The sequence below is a fragment of the Cryptomeria japonica genome, chromosome 9, assembly GCF_030272615.1.
Source record: "Cryptomeria japonica chromosome 9, Sugi_1.0, whole genome shotgun sequence".
NCBI lineage: Eukaryota > Viridiplantae > Streptophyta > Pinopsida > Cupressales > Cupressaceae > Cryptomeria > Cryptomeria japonica.
The window spans coordinates 375823645-375841543 of NC_081413.1; the positions used below are offsets into that span (position 1 = coordinate 375823645).

A 17899-nucleotide genomic window follows, 5' to 3' on the forward strand; every position below is an offset into this window, starting at 1 on the left:
GATGCGTCCCTAGGTAACGTAGGAACATTATCAGGCGTCATATATTAAGCACATCCCCATGCATACCACCAATAATAATTCTGATCTGATCTGATCTAATCAATGGTGATGTCACTGGATGCTTTTGATCCTTTCCTTTTATATCTCTCAATGTGAGGGACAGGTCACATTTCTTCATCCTGTATGCCTTTTGGCAAGGGACACACCCTTTCACCATTAGCACCCTTTGAAAGAGTGCAAGTCTTCATTATTTCTGCCCTTTGAAAGGGACACAACCTTTCACAATCAGATCTGCACTTCTGATTCCCAAATTATCCCCCTCTCAAATGAAGTTCTTTTCTCCCTTTTATATCTCATGTTTCAGGGAGTCGCAACTTTTCATTCCATGTCTTATGACCATTTTATTAACTTAATTAAATTTTAATTAAATTTATTTATATGCTGAAAGATCCCCAACCAAATCTGAGCTAACTTTTTCTGATTCCGACGTTTGCTGATTGGAGGTTTTGGGATAGTTTTCAAATGTTTTTCTTTGAGTTTTGATGCCAATGTTTGAACAAGGTTTTAACATAAGCTCCCACTTGCCCATGCAACCATTTTTGTACGAACATAAATGCCAGCCCATGCCTCCCATGTGCACTCACATGGGCAAGGGATGGTGAAATGAAGTCTACACCAAAGTAGTCATTTGCACATAACTTGGGAAGAGAAGAGGGTTGACTTGAGTCACCCATAAAATCAAACCCAAAATGTTACCCCATCCAAAGGTACTTTCCCAAATGGGTTAAATTCACATATACATTTTACACCCATTTAAGAAGGCCCTAACCACAAATCTGAATTCGCACTAAAAAGATTCCTTATACAAAATCTAAATAACAAAACATAATATATACACAACAAAATTGTCACGTTGAAGCAGACACCTAGGAGTTAACATGGTTTATCACATGGGTTCCTTTTTGCTTGGCCAAATCTGGCTGATCTATGTGTGAGTGCCTCAATGTGAACCCTCATTTTACTAGTTTAAAAAAATACAATAGGGAATCTATCATATAGATGCTAAGGGTTTTCTTTCAAGAGATTCGCCTAAATAATTACATTGTTTACACCAGTCAATAGTACTTGTAAACGTTAGCTATTGAAATTTTTACATTAAGATTTTAGTTAAATATTTTAAACAATGTAGTTACCATAATAAAAGACATTGTATTGCCTAATTTTCCAGCCAAAACTTTTTTGGGGCCCTTAATACGACCCCTCACACGTATAAATTCATAGGGAAGTGTTGGTGTGCTTTTTATGCATGTGCAACTCAGAATAAAATACCCAGAGATATCCTATTCTCTCTTGATCAAAATCTTCTATGTGTTAAACAAACGAACTGTGTGATCACAAAGACGACTCCAAGGTTCCAGATTCATGTAGATAGTCTTAGTTGGTTCGTTGTGATATGCTGGTAATCTCAAGGGGGACATACGTAATTGTTCGAGGAGTGAATCAATCAAAGGATTCTGTTGATTGCCGACATTTGTAACTTTCTTCTTTTTTTTAGGAATGATTTTCAATAAGTTCAACTTCAATCTTACTTCTATCTAGACCTGAAAAAAGAGGCAAAAGGATGAGGGTTTAGGAAGCTAAGTCTAATCCGAAGCTAATCCTATGAATTTGGGAGACGAAAATTGCAAAAGTGGAATCCAAAACCAATCCTTGCTTCGCCAAATTCAACAACTATACAAGAACGGTGCAATCTTCTAAGGAAATCAAAAGATTTTCATATCATTCATATTCACCAACATCTTGAACAATGAATATAGCGATAAAAGTGAAGTTTCTGTTTCTGGTTTAGGCTAACTTTGCACGATAACTGAAAATCATCCAATTATCAAAAGTATGGACACATTATTCCATATTTAGCAATCTCTATCAGATCCTTCATTCAATCTAACGACTTAAAATGAAATCTATTCTATGGAGAGCTAGGAAACCATGCTAACTTGCAAAAGTAGGCAAAAATTCACCAATAGTTGAACAATGAATTATGTCTTAGCACTTGAGAAGTATTATTACAATAATTTCTTAGAAATCTCCCCCTTTACAAATGAGAGGAGGGTGGCTTATATAGGCACTTCATTATAAAGCAATGACCCATATTGATCCAAGAACAACGGCCACGATTAATAGATAAAACCCTTATTAGGGTTATTTGCAAAAAAAGTCATTTTGGCTAATGAGAAAATTACAACACTTTCAATAGCCGATGAGAAAATAGGAGCCGCTTGTTGAGTTTGGTTCATTGCATCTGGACGTGTTTGACTTGGAAACCTTGGATTGGCTGATTGATGAATGGGATGCCACCTTAGCTTGCCTTGCAGATTTGATTCCCCATAGGTAATATCTTGTGATACTCAACATTGCTCCAATTGTATCATGTGACGAAGCATACCCTAGAATGATTAACTCTTCTGAAATTCCTTGCCTTGGACTTGGAAGGTCGATGTAGAGCTTTTCATCCTTGGATGACTTAACTTTCTCGAATGTCTTGATGAAGTGTGAGTCCTTCTTCTTTGTCCCATTCGTCCTTGGATTTCAGCTTGAAGCGTGAATGCTGTCCTTCCATGCGTTGTGGAATCATCTTCCCAACCAGCTCCTTTGTTTCATCTTCATCTTTTTGGAAATCTTTTCCTGAGCTGACATCAAGTACCTGAAAATTTGAAAAATTTCTAAGTTACTCAAATTTCTAAGTTACACAAAATAAGCTTGATGTTATCTTGACAAATTTTGAAAGAATAACTCTCATTTTGTGATCAAACTTTCGAAATTAGAGCTAAAAAGAGACCAAGTATGGTCTGAGAAACAAAAATCAGAGCTGGATTGACAAAGCGAAATTTAGGTCTCATTTTGAACTTTGAATCGAAAACCAGGTCTAGGAATGCTTTGAAAACTTGAAATCAGACTCAGATATTATGAACATCTTGAAATTTAGTCTGATTTGAACATAATCAGATGCTTTGATCATCCTGGAAACATAAAATCAAACTCAGAAATTTTCCAAGATTTAAAATCAGACTCAAACATTGAAATTAGGTCTGATCAGACTTTATAAATTTTCTGGAAATCCAAAATCAGACCCAAAATAAACTTGGAAATCATGAAATATGGTCTGATTTGAACTCTGTAAAGTGGAAATCCAATTAAATTCAGTTGTGAAAATCAAAATCAGACCTAACACAAACCCCAGAAATTGAAATCAGACTGAGAATGTACTTGGAAATCACGAAATTTGGTCTGATTTGACTTCAAAACTTAAAATCAGACATGAAATAATCCTAATTTTATAAAACAAGGTCTGATTTTTATGAAATTACGAGAAGCAGCCCTATTCTGTGGATGGAACTCAAAATTTGGAAAAATTAGACAGAAAAGAAGAAATTAGGAATCCACAATGTCAGAATTCTGTCCTAGAAGCACTGCAGACCTACAACAAATGGAGGAAGATCTGAAAGATTGCTGATGAACGACTTGAATTCCTCTTGAAACCTGCAATAAAACTCCTAAATTGCCTAAGAAAAACTTGGAGAGACTAAGAAAGTTCGAATTCCTATAAAGAAGTGTGAATAATGAAAGGCCAAGGCGGTATACTTATAGGAAATTGGAATTCCTTCTTTGAATTGTTTTATTTTTTTGTTTTTTTTGAATTTTTAAAGGCAATGAACTTGGTCACAATTTGGCCTTCAAATTGAACTTTCCCTGTTTTATTGTTTTTTTAAATTTTAAAGCTTATTGGCAATTCCTTTTGTTTTTTTTTCCCTTGGAAGCTTCTCTTCTAGAAACTTTTTTGCTTTATTTCCTTTTCAATTTAGCCAAGTTCAAACTCTTTCCTTTCATGAGTTGGGCGAATTTCTCCTTGTACTCTTAACTTTTTTTTTTTTGGAAATTTTCATTTTTTTCAAAAATTTTTTTTGGAACATTTTGCCTAGGTGGACTTTGATGCTAGCCAAGGAACTTTTGACCATGGCATGGATGGACTTGAGGTTTGATTAGGAAATTTTTATACTTAACCAAAATTTTCAATCTTTCCTCTTCCAAGCGCCTATACTTAATCACCTTTATTACCCCTTCTTGGGCGGACTTCATGATAGGATTGGGAAGTTTTTCACTTGCCTTGGTCTCCAATTGAAAATTTTCCTCTTTCCAGGTGACCTTCATGATTTGAACAAGGAATTTCTTGACTTTGGTTTCGGACTTGGCCATTTTTTTGAGATCTTCAACTTAGCTTGTTAGGAATACATCTTCTGAATTCGAAAACTATTTCACAATTGGTTTGTTTTGGATGAATTGTCCTGACTTGGCATTTCTCTTGACTCGATGACCACTTGTGACCCTGAAAAAGCAAAAAGCAACTTTCTATTTTGAGAAAAAACAACTTTCTATTTTTAGAAAAAAGCAAACCGAAAAAGCAGGTTCCCAGATTAGCCCCAAAATGCTAAAAACTATACTTCCTAAATTTAGAAAAAATCAAATTTCCTAAAAAATAGGAAGTTGTCAGAATTAACCTTGAGAAATTGCGATTTTACTCCTTCAGCCCTTTTGAGCATATGCGTAGCATTAAAACATTCCTTCGACTGTTCCTTCACTTTTTGACTTAGATGACTCATCCAAATTTCACAAAACTTGACTCATTCGCAGGGGCGAGAAATTGAAGACAAAAAACCCTAAACGCTAAGACACAACCCTAAAAAGCAAAAAACTAGGGGGTCTCCATTTGCAATGGGGCAATGTGTGATTACGTCACAAAAGGTAGCGCAACAACCTGACTCTAATACTAGTTATATTAACAATATTCTAAACTATGCCACGTTTCAAATTTTTCATGTGATAATTTTCTGGACTTAAGTCCTACTTGCAGACTTTTACAGCTGGTAGAGATTTTAGAGCTCAACATGCAGTAGTTATAGAAATATTTTTGCAGAAGAAATGGTATTATTGGGTCATTGGACTCTCAAACTGCTGGATAGAAATAAATAATTTTTACACATATCTATGAATAGATGAATTGATTATTACTATACAGGAAGGCATCTATTATGCAAATATTCAGGGGATTCTTTTAATATATACAAGCAATAGTTACCACCTTCAGAATAATATATAATTATAGTTATGGTATCATAATTCTCCATTGGCTGGGGACAAATTTATGTCTTATAAAATTTGTTATTTGGTACATTTAATGGCCAATAATCTTGACAAATGATTTTTTAGCCTCAATTTTATGTGTTATGAATTTCTATTTTGATTGTGCAATAAGGAAATTAAAAAACCTGTAAACTACTTTGTTGTGTGTGGCATGTAGAGAAGCATGAATTTGGAGACATGATTTATAGAGGAATATATATTCCTATCATGGTTTCAACTTTCATATGCATCAATATGTAGAGGCAGATCTTTTCTTCCATGCATTTTATATTCATTGATGTTGTAGGAATGAGCTCGATTGAGTAGTTAGTTCTGTATCACATATTAATACACTGATATAACAAAATGAAAACCTGCTTTGAAACTATAGATCATCCAAGTTTGCAACATATCTTATGTATATCTTTTCTTAGTCTTAGCTGCCATTATCTCCTGGTTTAATTTTCATTATCCAATCTCAAGGAGTTGCTATTGTTCTTGACATTTTCTAATTTATACTTGATCAGAATTCATGAATTCTTGAAGCAAGAGAATGAAATCGGGAATATAACTCGGCAGGAGGCTGTAAGCATGGTAAAGTTAAAAAAATGTTTTTGTGTTTCTATGGAAGTGTGCTATTATAAAAAAAAGTATACTCAAATATGCATATATTCTCAAATATATTATTTTTATGATTTGTGTGCTATGGATTAAGTTTCAGACTTATATGATACAGGTACCAGCCCTTTTTTTGGATTTACAATCGAATCACTATGTTCTTGACAGTAAGTCTGTTTCTATCTCATAAACACATGTGCGTGGTGCATATGCATACACACCCATACCCATCCACACATAAAAAGATCATAGAAATTGAAACAGATAGCTATTTTTCTCTAATCTCTGTTGATGAGGGGAGTAGAGATGGATAGTGATAGTAATTCACAAGAAGATTTTTGTCACTTTTGATATGGGTGAAGAATGTAATATTATTAGAGTAGCCATTCATTTATAGTATAACATAGTTGAAGACTTTTTCTATCAATGTAGAACAAATAATCAGCAGGGCCATCAAATACATACCCATGTATGCGTATGGGTATGGTTGTAGATTCAGTAATGATATGCAATCTTTAAAATGTTTTGTTATGAGGCTGGATATATGTGTCTATGTTCATGTATAAATCATGGAGGAAGCAATCACATACATACTCAAGCACATAAGTACTAATTTTCCTTGGGTTGGGCATTTACATGGCCAACATGGACTTGTATCCTCATTGAATGTGCTCAGAATACCATCCCATGTCAAATGTCTTCCATGGGCATAATTTGTTTGGTTTAATCATAATGTTGTTAAAAATGTATGTGTATAATCAAGAAATAAATAATTTAATAATGTAGTGGACAGCATCTGATACTTAAAAGCCACCCTTACCATCATTACAATCATTTTTATCAATTTCTATGAATGCTACTATCAAGTCAATGAATAATTGTGCCCTAGACAATGGAAAAACTAAATTTTAAAATCAACTATATATATATATATATATATATATTCTCAAATGTATGGTTATGACAACAAATATCAATTAGAATGCCTCAGGTCTGATTTTTTGTCTTTAATTTTTGTTCGACCATTTTAATTCTGTTGGCTGGAGATTTAGATATCTTTTTTGTAATCTTTTGAATGGGATGTTTGGAAGGTAACCGTAATAGATGTGACGAAATGTCAACAGATGTTAGGAGATATCAAGAAGTGTCTTGGCAAGTCTCTAGATTTGTCTCCAATGCTAATATGTGCACTTATATATGGCAATTGTGCTGTCCTACAGAGGCATGTTTCCAGCCAACAAAGATAGCAACCCTATAATCAAGACTGTACCGCATAGAATAAATGCATTTTGAAGCCACAATACAACCTTAAAACCATTTCAAAAACCCAAAATCCATGTTATTGATTTTCTTACTATAACACTGCCTAGACTTGCACCTAATTGTGATGTTGTTTACATATTTGTATATAAAGTTGGAAGTACATTTTTGTATCGTGCAGATAGTTTGACTTGGATGCTAAATTTGGATCTTTGATTCATTTGCACTATATTTGTGTCTCACTTCTTGTTAAACTGAAGCTTCATATAACTAAGGGAAATATATTGAACAAAAGTGGACATCATAATGACATGAGAATCATATCATTGGGAAGTATGTTTTGAGAAATTTTAGTCTAGAATGAATGAATGAATGTTTTTAATAACGTCCATGAGGCCAAACAGCCTATGGGAACCACGGATAGATAGCAAAAAATCACGCAAAACCCAAACAAACCTGGATGAAACACTGTGACTGTTAGACCTCTTTCTCCTTTTGCAACCTGGATCTCCTTCTATGTATTTTGATTGGGAAATTTGGAATACTTGTTATCTTTTCTTCGTCAAATAGATTACTCAAGGTGCTTACGTTTAGTGTGTCAACATAGTTGATCCAAATGTCATTGTAAGCTGGACACTCCATGATGTGATGCCATTCTGTCTCCACCACCACTTGAGTGCAATATTTACATCTTCTATCTTCCCATTCCTCTTTGGGTATCATCCATCTCCCTGTTTTGCATCTGAGTTGATGTGAGCTGGTCCTTATCTAAGCAAATAACATTTTTGCCTTCCACTTTATGTCCATTCTTGTGTAGTTCTTTTCTGTATGGTCATGTGTGGGATTGAAATGTTTTATATAGTATTCCTTTTTCCTCCCTATTTGACCTGCCCACATGCTTTCTTTGAATTTTTCCTGCACATATTTCTTTATTTCTCCATTGTTATTTGGGCAATCTTTTAGATTAATATCCCATTTATTCATCCACTTAATGTTTTGTTTCATCCATGTGCTCTTCCTTCTATCTAGCTTTTCTCCTGTTGCCAATTTCGGCCAGCGATGTATCTCCATGTTTTCTAACCTCCTTAAGTAACTTAGCAGCCAGAACATAGCTGATGCCTCAATAGGGAAAGCCCCTGCGTCTGCTAGGACAGTCTCGTATGGGATAGATGACTTAATCTTGAAGCTAGTCGTAATTAAATGTTTTTGTAATCTCTCTATTTGTCTCCATTGTCTCGTTGAAGTGTTGCTGCCCCATACCTCACATACGTACAATACAACCGGAACCACAAGAAGCCCTGAAAGAGTTTTCTTAGTTTTCCAATCCCATAGTTCAGCTCTTCTACATCTATTTTGAAGTGAGTATAAGGCTTTCCAAACCCCTTGGATCCTCTTTGCTCTACATGTTTCCAAGCTGAGTTTATTGTGGAAGTCTAGGCCAAGGTATTTATATTTATTGACCATTTGTAAGAGGTTGCCCTCAAAAACAAATTCTCTGTGGACCTTCTTTCTCTTAAAGGTAAAGATCATGAGCTTAGTTTTACTAGTGTTCACTTGCATCCCCACCTAATGACAAAAATGTGCTAGAGCCTTCAAGTGTTCCTTCAAATCTGGAGCTGTTTTTGCCATTAAAATAAGATCATCAGCATAGAAAAGCGGCTTTATAACATAATTGGTCAAATGAGCTCCTCTGCCACCAAACTTGTCTATCCATTCCTCTAACTTGTCAATGTATAAACCAAATAGGGTAGGAGATAATGGGCAGCCCTGCTTGACCCGAATGTCACTTCTGAAGCATTGTGATAATCCTTGTTTGGTTCGTATCTTAGCCTAGACTTGTTCATACAATCTATGAACAGGAGTTCTATATTGTACTAGAATTTTCAACTCTTCCATTTTGCTTCACAATTTGCTTTTGGGTATTGTATCAAAAGCTTTTTTGAAATCAACAAAACAGCAAAAGACTTCCGCTCCCTGTATATCCCATACCTTCTCAATCAAATGTCTGAGAGTGATGCAATGATCAATGGTAGAGTGCTTTGACCTGAAGCCCGCTTGCTCCTTTGCTCTCTTTTCCTCCTTTTCAGCCCAAATACTGATTTGTCTTTCAATCATGCTCCCAAAAAGTTTACTGAAGAGAGGATTGATCATTATAGTGTGGAAACTTAAGGGGTTATTTATGTCACCACATTTGAGCAAGGGATGACAACACTAGTTGACCAATTTGTTGGAAATCCATTTTGGATGACTCCATTCTTTTGATGTGAGGCGTGAGGATTTCTAATCCCCATCTTAGATGTTTTGCTTGTATGCCATCTATGTCTCGAGCTTCAACCACAACAAGCTTTTTGATTCTTCTTATTTATTGTATGAAGAGAAGAGTTTAATTCTTGATCTGCTTGTTAGGGAGGTATCTTTGTCCTGATTTCTCTCATATAGCTGCTTTGCATATTCTAGCCATTGAAGATCCGTGATATTATTTTCTTTGCCTGTGTCTCTTTGATGCAACTCTTTCCAAAAACCTCTTGGGTTGTGCTTCTGAAGCTTAATCAACTCTATTCTCCTTGTTTGCAAGTGATCCTCTTTTTTCATTCTCACTAGTTTTTTATATTCCTTGTTATTACCTTGTATTTTGACCATTTCTTTGCTGCCTTGAATTCTTCATCATACCATGGGTTTGTGGGGAAGCTATTCTTGCTGCCCCTTTTAGGTCTAGTCCTTTTGCATGAGCTGAGAGCCCTGAGGATTATAGAGGTCAACTTGACTTTGCCTATCATTTCCTTGTTTGAATTGACCAGCCCATTGGCTCCCTCAGCATGCAGCTATTTTTTGAGCATTGTTCGAAAGATTTCTTGGTTTTCATGTGTCAAGAGGATAGTCCCTTTAGTGACCTCTTTCTTTTCTATTTGTTGCATCTTCTTTTGGTGTTGATTTTCTTTTTGCATGCTAATTTTTATATATATTGGGTTGTGATCTGATTTCATTTCTATGGGACAGTCCTTCCCTTCTATATCTATTACGCTTGTCACAAGCTTCTTTGAGCTTATAACATAGTCTACTACACTTTGTCCATTGTAAGTGTGACATGTAATGTTCTCTTAACTCGACCAAGCCTTTAAACCGTTGCATATAATAAGATCATACAAGCTGCAAACTCCTAGTAATTCTCCCCCATAATGTGTGATAGCTCCTTTTTCATCTTGAGACATTCTCTCCCATTTTTGACTCCCTTGTTCCTCTAACCATAAAGGATTGTGCCCTATTCCCTCTATATTAAGACAAAGAGACTGTTTATTAGCTGTTCTAGCATTAAAGTCTCCAATTAAGATGATTTGACCTTTGTGGTTATATGCTGATATATCTTTTTCCGGGGCTTCATAAGGTCCACTTTGTCTATTTTCCTCTTCTTATAGAATTTTCAGCCATAAGGAGCAAAGTAGCATGCTGCAAGATAGATTGAAGACTTTTTATCCTCTATTTTTGTCCATATGTACTGTTAATTTGGATCCTCCTTTTCCATGTGTATAATTCTTTCCCAAGAATCTCTTACTAAGATTGTTACTCTTCCATGGCATTTCCCACTTTCAGTTAGCTCATTCCATATTGATACCTTCACATATCCTTCAAAATCAGGGACGTTACATCCTTTATGCTCATGTGTTTCAAGGAGGACAATCACGTCCATCCCCTCCACTATGGGCCCTCAACCGGGCCCTCTCCTCCAAGGGTAACCTCTACAATTCCAGCTTACCATTGAGAGATGTGCACGGGGGGCCCTGCCTTCTTATTTACTCTGTGCTGTTTTGTTGCTGAACAGAGCTTTCCCTCTATACATTCATGCTTCATTACCTGCACTCCTTGCTGCTACAACTTTTTCCAACTCTTTTCTTCTCTCTTTTAATTGTAAAGGGGTTAAATCTTCATCTATGAAGAATCGTGTACCTTTGAGAAACCTTTTGTTCCTCAAAATTTTGTTCTTGTCCTCAATACTTTTCAATGTTACTCTTACATTTCTATTTCTGCCATCTTGTGACACTCTACTAGAGGATTACATTATTGGGAAGCAAGTTTTGTAAGTTCATTTTTGTGTTTTGTTTTGTTTTTAGTGGAGACTTTGTGTTTTTAGAATTATTAATAATTTGTTTTGTTTTGAGTGACATTTTTGGACAGCAATTAAAAGAGATGCTAGGAAATATGAGGAGATGTGAAGGAAATATCAACAAATGTCTACTTAAGCATCTTTTAGTGATATTGGAGATTTGTACTCTCATGTAGTACACATACAAATCCTTGAGAGGCATGCTTCCAGATAACAGAAATATTAACTCTATGATCAAGATTATCTACTGTATAGAGTTAATGCATTGCCTTTTTAAGGCCTACAATAGGAGCATAAAACCGTTTGAAAAACCCGAGATGAATGTTATTTGATATTCCTAATATAACAATCTATACTTATACCTAATTCTGGAATGTGGCTTGCATGTTTTCTCATGAATTTCTAAATATCATATTGCACTGGATAGATTTTCATATAGTCAAGTCCTAAGTTGGTACCTTTCTTATGTTCGCACCTTGAATTGTGTAACTTTCTGCCACATTGAAACTCTGTATAACCAAGGCAAAGTTATTGGATGAAATTGAGTGTTATAATGACGTAGGATTACATCACTTGGAATCATGTTTTGAGGTCTTTTGATTATATAACAAAAGCCTTTGCTTGATTTAACCAGAAAAACAACCAATGTAAGATACTGAAGTGGATAGTTTCAAATCTAACGGAGTACTCACCTCTTGTGAGTACATGCAAGTTATTTTTGCAGCTGACTAAATCACAGATTAGCTTCTCTAGCTGAACGTTAGTGAGCCTTGGTGAATTTTGGAAAGTACTTCCAAGGTTGCCTAGTTTTTTCGATGTTGCTGAGTCTGACTTGAAATTGGGTCTGCCAAGGTTTGCTGAGTCACGAGTTTTGAAATTATTCCTAAGGCTATATCGTAACCCAAAAAATTGGATGGAGAGTATTAAATTGCTACAAGATCAGCATGAGAATTATGAGGTACTATTAAATGGGTCTTTAGACTGTTATGATGTATGTTTGCAGAATGTTTTTAAGACATTGAAGAATTCCTTGTTCAATAGTAAAGTGAAGAAATGTCCTTTTATATGATTTCTAGCATGGGGATTAAAATATTCTTTTCGATGATTATACCAAAAGTTTTTGTTTGAGTTAACCACAAAAGCAACCAAAGAAATATACTTAAGGCCCTAAGGTTATAGTTTCAAAACTAAGTACTTGATTCTCACTAGTAACTATGAGTTATTCTTGCAGCTGAGTAAATCACACATTAACTTGCCTAGCTGGGTTTTATTGAATTTTGGGTGAGTTATGGCGAGTCTTGCAAAGACTTGGCAAGCTTTAACACGTACTTTAAGTTTGCCTTGTTTTTTCTGAGTCACTAAGTTTGAGTCAAAATTGGGTCTACCAAGTTTTGCCTAGTCTTGTTTGGAAAGTATTCTTTGTAATGTCCCCACTTCCTTGATTCGCCATCTAGATGCTAAGATCCACCTGTTAGCCATCTCCGTAGGTGAAGTTCACTGCTTGGAGATGTTTGGCTAGCCAAGGGAGGCTTACACTTATACAATTTATAGCCTTGGTGAGCTTTCTTAAGGAAACTTTATAATATTATGTTATAAAGTTACTTTTTCTAAAAAATAGAAAAAGTTCATTTTAAAAGATGTTTTAATGAGAACTTTATAATAAATCACCTTGCATGCCCCCCTAGGAGATTATAACATTTTAAAAGGTGGTCAAATTTGTTATGATGAGCTGACCCTCATGCTGGGTATAGCTTATGAAGGGAAAAGATTCCTTTGGAATCTTCTATTGATGCCAAGAAGGGGTTTGATTAGGGTTGGAGCTCATAAAAGAAGCATTTGGCATTCATTTTTGCAATTCTTGATTTCATTTTTTATCAATTCTTGTGGAAGCAAATTTGCAAATTTAGATCTGCACGTATACACAGGAAATTGGGAACAAAAACTCCCATTTCTTCACTGATTGGACGTAGCCTCAGTCAGATTTGGTCATTTTCTAGCATTGTGGTGCCTAGAGAAGGTTAATTTCAGGTCATTTAAGGACCAGATTGAGAGATATTCAGCTTTTACAGCAAGGAGGGTGTGTGGAGGTCATTTCTTGGCCAATTGAAGGTCACATTCAGCAGCCACAACTACCTTTTTGCAGCTGTACACCAGGTACAACAGGCCATACCCCTGGGAGGGACCCATTGCATCAAAGAAAATAAATTGTACGGTTACAGCAGTTGGATTTGTCACAAATTTCATTGTCAGCAATAAGTAATTGCAGATCACTAAGATTCTCAGGTGAAATTAATGCCAGAGATGGTTATTTGAGCAATTTATTGGGAAAAGTGCCAAAATTTGGAATCCTTGCTTAGAGACTTGTTGGTGTACGTTTTATCATATACCGAACATTAGAATAAAATATCCAAGGATACTCTATCCTCTCCTGAACAAAATCACTACTTGTGCCAAGATTGCGAGAAAGACCACAAGGCGACTCCAAGGTCTATATGTGCGAACGGGCGACTTTATGTTGGATAGCTACCTTGGTTATTTATGCTGAAATACAAGGGGGACTTACGCTTGGCTTGTTCGATTCACAATGGAGATTTGTTGTTTGAGTTTTGGATCTTGGATTTCAAGAGAACTGAAAAGGAGATAAGGGTTCAAATTTTTTTATCTATTCTTAAGAATTTAGTAGATGATAAAAACTGGGTGAAACTAATAACAACACTTTGTTTCACCACACTTAGGACAACTATGCAAAGCATGTGCAATCTTCTAAGGTTGTGCTCAAGATTTTCACACTTATGAATAATACCAACAATTGAACAATATTACTCAAAGTAGAAGCTAAGCATCCACATCAAAAGCTCAGGCTAACTTTACACATTGAATGAAAATCATCCATCCAACAAATGTATGAGCAAAAAGTTTCACCAATCTAAACTATCAAATCCTTCATTCATCTAACATACATGAAATAAAATCTAAACTATGATGAGGGATAAGAATCATGCAGACTCCAAAATAAGGGAAATAATCACCATCAATTCGAACAATGTATTACTTATTATTTTGGCAATCCTAAGCAACAATTGCTTATCTCAACATGTTTTGCAACATGCTCCCATGATTTACAAATGAGGGGTGAGCTCAATTCATAGGCTCCCCAATTACAATTCAATGGCCAAGATTGATTTCCAATTAACGAGCGAGATTAAAACAACCTAACCCTAATCAAAGTTTCCCAAAATAGGTCAAATATTCGTCGGATGAGAGACAAGTGGCACAAGATGCTATTTTTTAGGATTGCACTCCATTCTTCTGCTGAGAGGCAGTGCGTTCAATGAACCTGGACATGTTGACTTGAATTCCCCAATTTGTGCTGAAAAATTTGCCTTATGGAAATTTGTTTGGAATACTCTTCTTGCCGCCAATTTTTGTTGCGCGTGGGAGCTTGTCTTTGACTCTTCAGAAATGAAGTCCTTCAAGAAATCTGGAATTTCTTTCCATACTTTCGCCAAGTTTGAAGAATTTTCTTTCTTGATGCCTAGAGACTCTTTCAGGTGCCTTGAATTTAGAGAAGAATTTGGTTCATGTGCTTGTCTTGTCAAATTTATTTCTACTTGGCATGGTAGACTTGGATGAAGTCCAGCGAACCTTTGTTTATGCTTTAATCTTTCTTCCATGCCTTGGCATGCTTTGTGTCACTTTGTTTGCCCTTGGACTTGGAATGTTCTTGGACAATCATCCTTCAATTTTCCTTAATCCATTTTATGCCTTGGAAAGAGTTCGGACAATCATCTCCTTATGTTTGGTGGATTTGGAAAGTTTGGACAGTCATGAGCCTTCTTGTCTTTGGCAGATTTGGAAATATGATCAGACAATTTATTTTCCAATTTTCCTTGATCTTGATTTATGGCGATCTTGGAAGAATGCATGCCATCCTTATGCTTGCTTAGCAAATTTCCTCTTGGCAAGGCGTAATTTACACATCCTTGGACAAGTCTCAATTTGTGTCTTATTTTATTGGACAAACCTTGGTTAATCTTTTCCTTCCAAGGCGAACTTGGATTGCCATGTCTTCATCGATCAGATTTGGAGGTCTGATCACTAGGCTTTATTTATTATTTCCATGTCATGTGCTTGGAAGATCATTCTCCAAGCCTTCTCTTTTTATTATCCAACCCGATTGCTTGGAAGTTTAGACAGTTTGTTTTGCTTTATTCCTCAGCGATTCTGGATAACATTCTTCCTTAATCCTGGTAGGGCGGACTTTCTTGAATCTTGGACATGAATGATTTGTTCTTGGAAGATCATTAGTCATTCCTTCTTAGGTGGACTTAGAAGACAAGAGATGTTCTTCTTCGTAGGCGAATTGGAATATGCTAAGACATATTACTTTGTCTTTGTGCTCATCAAACTTCCAATCTGCTATCTTTTAATTCGTTGTCTATGATGAACTTGGATGAGTCTTGGACATGTCGAACTTATTGAGTGCTTCCTTCAACTTTTTGGAATGCTTTGTTTCCTATCTCCATGCGAATTTTGTTGTCTCTATCTGAAGTCTAATACAGGTTCTATCATGTTTGGAAGCTATTTACTTTGCTCATCCTTGGCGAATTCTGGACGTAGGCTTATGCTCCAACTTTGGCGAACTTGGATGAGTCTTGACATGTTCATTGCCAACTTGGAAGGGATGAGAATTTGAACATGTCTAGGCAGACTCGGCAAAAGACTTTGCCATGTGCTCATGCTTTGTTGCCTTGGACAAACTTTGGACAATCACCTTCCAACTTTCTTGACCTCATCCATGTCTTAGTTTATTTTTAACTTAATTTTGCTTGCTTGACCTCGTGTAGGAGTTTGACTAGCTCTTGCCAAGAGTTAATTAACCAATGGTAGGAGTTTACCATTTGTCTGACAATTTTACTTGCCTAGGTGGACTTTGATCATGCTTGGAAGGAATTCATCTCCTTGTCACGCCAACTTGGAAGACTCCATGCCAAGGTGGACTCGGAAGATTGTCGGACATGTTCAAGGTGGACTTGGATAGCTCTTAGACATGGTGGACTTGGCAAAGGTTTTGTCAATTTGTGTTTGCTCTTTGTCGTGACCTTCTTCATATTTTCCTTAGGCTGGGTGAAGTTCGAAAACCTCTTGCCAACCTTAATTTGTCTTCATCATGGCAGATTTGGAAGAAGTCTGATCGCCATATTCTGATCAATTCCCATCATGCTTTTCTTTATGGCTAGTGAACTTCATTGGTACTTTGCTGCCTTAACCTCAAGTAGGAGTTTAACTAACTCTTGCCAAGAGTTAATTAACCATTGGTAGGAGTTTACCAAGTATCGGATATTTTTGCTTAATCATAAGGTGAGCCCGACTAAGTCTTGGTAACTTTCTTATGCTCTGGCGGACATTGATCTTGCCTAAACATCTTCCATACTTGACATCCTTGGGCGAATTTCACTGATCATCTGCCATTCCATTTGTCTGACTTTGAGCCTTGAAGAGTTTGTCTAAGCATCTGCCATTTTTACTTCTCCAAGTTAGGCGAAATTTTCAATGTGCCATACCCAAACTCTTCCTCTATACTTGATCAACAGTGTTCATGCCATGTTGGTTCATCTGGAACAAAACCCCAATTAGGGTTTCCACTCTGCTTTTTGCACTTGGAAACCTCATTTTTTGAATTCTGAGAACATGGGCACTGATAAAATAGCTGATCTTTTGGAACAAAACCCTAATTAGGGTTTGCATTTTCCCTTTTACCCTTAAAGACATAATTTTCAAAATCTGAGAACATGGGTAGTAATAGTTTGGCATGAAGATCAAAACCCTAATCTCGGAAAAAGTTTGTCTAAGCATCTGCCATTTTTACTTCTCTAAGTTAGGCGAAATTTTCAATGTGCCATACCCAAACTCTTCCTCTATACTTGATCAACAGTGTTCATGCCATGTTGGTTCATCTGGAACAAAACCCCAATTAGGGTTTCCACTCTGCTTTTTGCACTTGGAAACCTCATTTTTTGAAATCTGATAACATGGGCACTGATAAAATAGCTGATCTTCTGGAACAAAACCCTAATTAGGGTTTGCATTTTCCCTTTTACCCTTAAAGACATAATTTTCAAAATCTGAGAACATGGGTAGTAATAGTTTGGCATGAAGATCAAAACCCTAATCTCGGAAAAAAGCAAAAATTTTAAACCCTTGCTTTTTATACTTAGAAGCAATTTTTTTTCGAATCTGAAGACATGGGCAAGGTTGATATGACCTCAAGAACAAAACCCTAATCTCAGAAAAAAACAAAAATTTGGAAGCCTGGCTTTTAATGCCTAGAGGCAAGATTTTCAAATTCCAACAAAATGGGTAGTAATAAAATGACTTGAGGAACAAAACCCATATGCCACTTTCAAAAAAGCAGAAAAAAGCAAAAAAAACAAAAATAGTAGGTTGTCAGAAATGACCCAAAGCAATTGCGATCCTCGTCCTTTAGACCTTCTAAGCACTTTGACAACATTCATACATGATTCTGAGCATGATTTCTCAACTCGGCTTGGGATGAATTCTCAAAACTCTAACTCCTCATTGTAAAAAGATTGGTGATTAGCAGTTGCGACGCCAAAGCAAAACCCTAAAAAGCAAAAACAAGGGGTCCCCATTTGCAATGGGGCGATGTGTGAAAAAGGTCACAACACGACTCTGAGAGATTTGCAGTGTATATGCACAAATTGTTTTTGGTAATTCATTTAG

At 36.1% G+C, this 17899-nt stretch overlaps 1 protein-coding gene across 2 annotated transcripts in view; it reads left to right on the plus strand.

Moving 5' to 3' along the window:
- Positions 1-17899, plus strand: part of LOC131072564 (multisite-specific tRNA:(cytosine-C(5))-methyltransferase trm4b) — a 248177-nt gene that overhangs the window by 83874 nt on the left and 146404 nt on the right. For both annotated transcript variants that reach the window (XM_058008759.2, XM_058008751.2), the window contains exons 5-6: positions 5706-5772; positions 5915-5963. In XM_058008759.2, the coding sequence (XP_057864742.2) occupies positions 5706-5772; positions 5915-5963 (116 nt within the window). The remainder of the gene's footprint in view (positions 1-5705; positions 5773-5914; positions 5964-17899) is intronic.